Raw genomic sequence first — 3143 nt, 5'->3', positions numbered from 1 at the left:
ACCTGTAGTCTCCACCCCTCCCCCTTCCAGTCACAAAGGCCACTGTGGGTGGAGAGAACAGTGGAAGTTTGACCCTAGCTCCTGGCCTTGAACTTTCCAGGATGACCTCTCATCTATCAATTAACATTTATAGTCACAGGCTTACAGGCAGAAAGGATGATTGAAAAGCAGGAGCTCTGATTTTTGGAGCAGAAAGACCTGTAAGAATGTGGTCTGCCATGAGCTGTGGGCCTTGAGGCAAATCACAGCTCTCAGTTACCACATCAGTAAAAAGGGGGCAACAATAACTGTCTTGACTTGTGTTTGTGAAAGTGCTTCAGGGCCAGAGCAGTTTGCACACAGGACGGATTCTTAGGACCTTATTTCTGTGGCTTTAGCTAGCCAGGATGTTTGAACGTCCAGGGACGTTGTGGCCACCATCACAGGGCCTCCAGCTGAATGCTGAGTGAACTGCTCCTGAGAGGAGTGGCCTTGAATTTCCACCTCACAGGCTCCCCTGAGCGGCTGGGGTGCAGGTGAGGTTGTCTGGGTGGAGCCACAGTCAGAAGCCTTCCTTGCGCCAGGGCTGATGCCTAAGCAAGTTTATTTAACTTCTCTGATCTATTGCCTCCTTTGTAAAATGGGAATAAAAATATTACCTTACCGAGTAGCTGTGATGATTAACTGAGATAATACAGGTAAAGTACAGGACCTGGTACAAAGTACTGTGGTTAAAAAAAAATGTTTCAAATGTTTCATTCCCTCCCTCTCTCTTTCCATTCCCATAAACTTCTTTTACCTTACCGAGTAGCTGTGATGATTAACTGAGATAATACAGGTAAAGTACAGGACCTGGTACAAAGTACTGTGGTTAAAAAAAAAATGTTTCAAATGTTTCATTCCCTCCCTCTCTCTTTCCATTCCCATAAACTTCTTCCTGTTTATCTGGCCCCCTTTACTATTCCTTTTTTCTGCTTTATTTTTCTCTATAACATATCACCAAGTAACATTCTTTACATTTTACTGATTCATTTTGTAACTTGTCTGATCCCTGTGTCTGTTTTGATCACTGCTGTCTCCATTGCCTGGCACTTCATAGACCCTGCCTAAGTATTTGATGAAGGAATGTAGGAATGAAGGTTATATGACCTTTAAGTTTCTTTCCAGATACTTCCAAATGGGCATCAAATACAGGTGCTCACCAAGGGTCATTATGGGAGGATTTGGGGGCTGAAGCAGTATAGTACCAGGGATAGAACTAGACATATAGGTGGACTTCCCCAAATTCACAGTTGCAAAATTCAAACAGGCGGGTGTGATATGATTAGAGAGCTATCATCTTAGGGAAAGGAGGCCCGTTTCAGAGTGGCCTGGCTGGGAGGCAGCAGCTGGCAGTTGGGGATATTACAGTGAGGTGATGAAGAGCTCAGGCTCTGGAGCCAGACTCAGCGTTCAAGTCCTAGGGTCACATTGGGTAGCAATATACTTACATCCTTATGGGAGTTGCTGGAAGGAATTAGTGGCTTGATGAGTTGTTGGGATAGTTCCTTGCGAGGGGATAATCTATATGTAGCTGTTAGCACTTATGATTGTTAGGTCAATGCTACCACCTTGTGGACACCTGGAGCAAGGTTTCCCTGGCCTAGGGCTGGGTGGTAAGGACCTAATCAGCAGAGGGAGGAGGAATTGGGAAGGTATCTAAATGGAGGGGTGTGTGCGCGTATTGTGTTAGGTAGGGCTGCATGTGCTGAGGTGCTGAGATTGTGTTGGGACCCAGAAGGCTTAGCCCTGGTGTGGGCACAGCTGGCACCATGGGAAATGAGAAAGGGCCCAAGGGGAAGGGAGAAAGAAGCTGGATTGGCCCAGTGCCTCCCTCCCTCCCTCCTCCAAGCCTGACTGAGTGAAAAGGAACCAGCTCCCAGGAAGGCGGAGGAAGGGTGAGAGAAGGTCACTGCTGACGTCAGGGACATTCAGGTAGAGGTAAATACAATCTGACCCACATTTATCCATCTTCCACCCGCTCCTCCCCCTGACCAGGGTAGCCTGAGAACAGCTTGCATCCCTGAAAACAGCTCTTGCACTCCAGTAGTACCACTCCTCCCCCAGATCTCAATCCTTGGGACATTATATCTCAGTCCTTTGGTACTCAAGTGCTTCTCTGGTTTTTGGAACCAGCCTTGCACCCCAGGGTGGCACAGGTGTGGAAGAGATAGGCAAGAGGGAGGCAGGAAAATTAAGGGCACTGTGTGTTAGTCTGACACCCCTTGGCTCACTCCCAAGACTCAGACATTTCATCTCTCTGCAGGACAGATGTGAGGGGTGAGGGTGGGAGGAGAGTGCTAATTTCCCCTGCGCAGCCCCAAGGAACCCCAGGGGAAGGTGGCTCGTGTTGCTTTCAGTCACAGAGCTTTTGCTGGAGTGACTCATTGATTGAAAGGCTCCCTGAAGGTGTGGGGGCCTTGTCGGACCCAGACCCTAGGACCTATCCAGCCAAGTCCTACTGAAGTAGCATCTCTTGGGGGGATTCAGCCCAGGATCCTGCATGTTTAAAAAGCTCTTTCAGGATGTCTGATGTCTAGTCATTCTGATAATCCTTCAAGTTTGAGAACCACTGTTTAAGGTCGGCTCCAACTCGGACAATCCGAAGGAGCTTCTTCCATGCGGTGTATGGTCTGGACAGAGGGAAGAAGGTAGGCTGCACGCCTGGGGAGGTTGCAGGGTGCCAACAAGGGGAGAGGTCGGCTAGAGACAAACGGACATTTTATTAGCAAAAATAAATACATGATGGGCAGATGGGAAGAATGAGGACGGCAGGCCCAGCGGAGACCTCTTGAGGAAGCGTCAGTCTTGTCTACAGGCTGAGATGGGCGGGCGCCAGGGACGCCCCTGGGCCTAGTCCCCCACCCAAGGGGGGCAGCAGGGCAATAAGAGGCGTCTCACACTTCCCCAGCAGCACGTCCCTGCGGAGCCCTATGCCCCTGTCCAGCACCTTGGCCCTCAGACTGCGGGCGGCCAGGTCTGCCATGCCGAGCCCGTCGAAGAAGAAGTCCTCATTGAAGATGGGGTTGGCGCTGCACTTGACCACGCGGCTCCGCTGCGCCCGCGGCTGGACGCGGGGCCGCAGCCTCAGCTCCACGCAGCAGCAGCCGCCGCCGCTCCCGGCG

General features: G+C 50.7%; 1 protein-coding gene across 1 annotated transcript in view; it reads right to left on the bottom strand.

Moving 5' to 3' along the window:
- Window positions 1–2722: 2722 nt before the first annotated feature.
- The window catches only part of C2CD4D (C2 calcium-dependent domain containing 4D), a 3093-nt gene continuing 2672 nt past the window's right edge, over window positions 2723–3143 (bottom strand). Inside the window, exon 3 of the mRNA XM_008575167.1 lies at window positions 2723–3134. Within this exon, the coding sequence (XP_008573389.1) occupies window positions 2831–3134 (304 nt within the window). The 3' untranslated portion in view covers window positions 2723–2830. The remainder of the gene's footprint in view (window positions 3135–3143) is intronic.

Source organism: Galeopterus variegatus, unplaced genomic scaffold, assembly GCF_000696425.1.
Source record: "Galeopterus variegatus unplaced genomic scaffold, G_variegatus-3.0.2 Scaffold1148, whole genome shotgun sequence".
Classification (NCBI taxonomy): domain Eukaryota; kingdom Metazoa; phylum Chordata; class Mammalia; order Dermoptera; family Cynocephalidae; genus Galeopterus; species Galeopterus variegatus.
The sequence above is the reverse complement of the archived record's forward strand: the minus strand, read 5'-3'. Positions and strand labels throughout refer to the sequence as shown.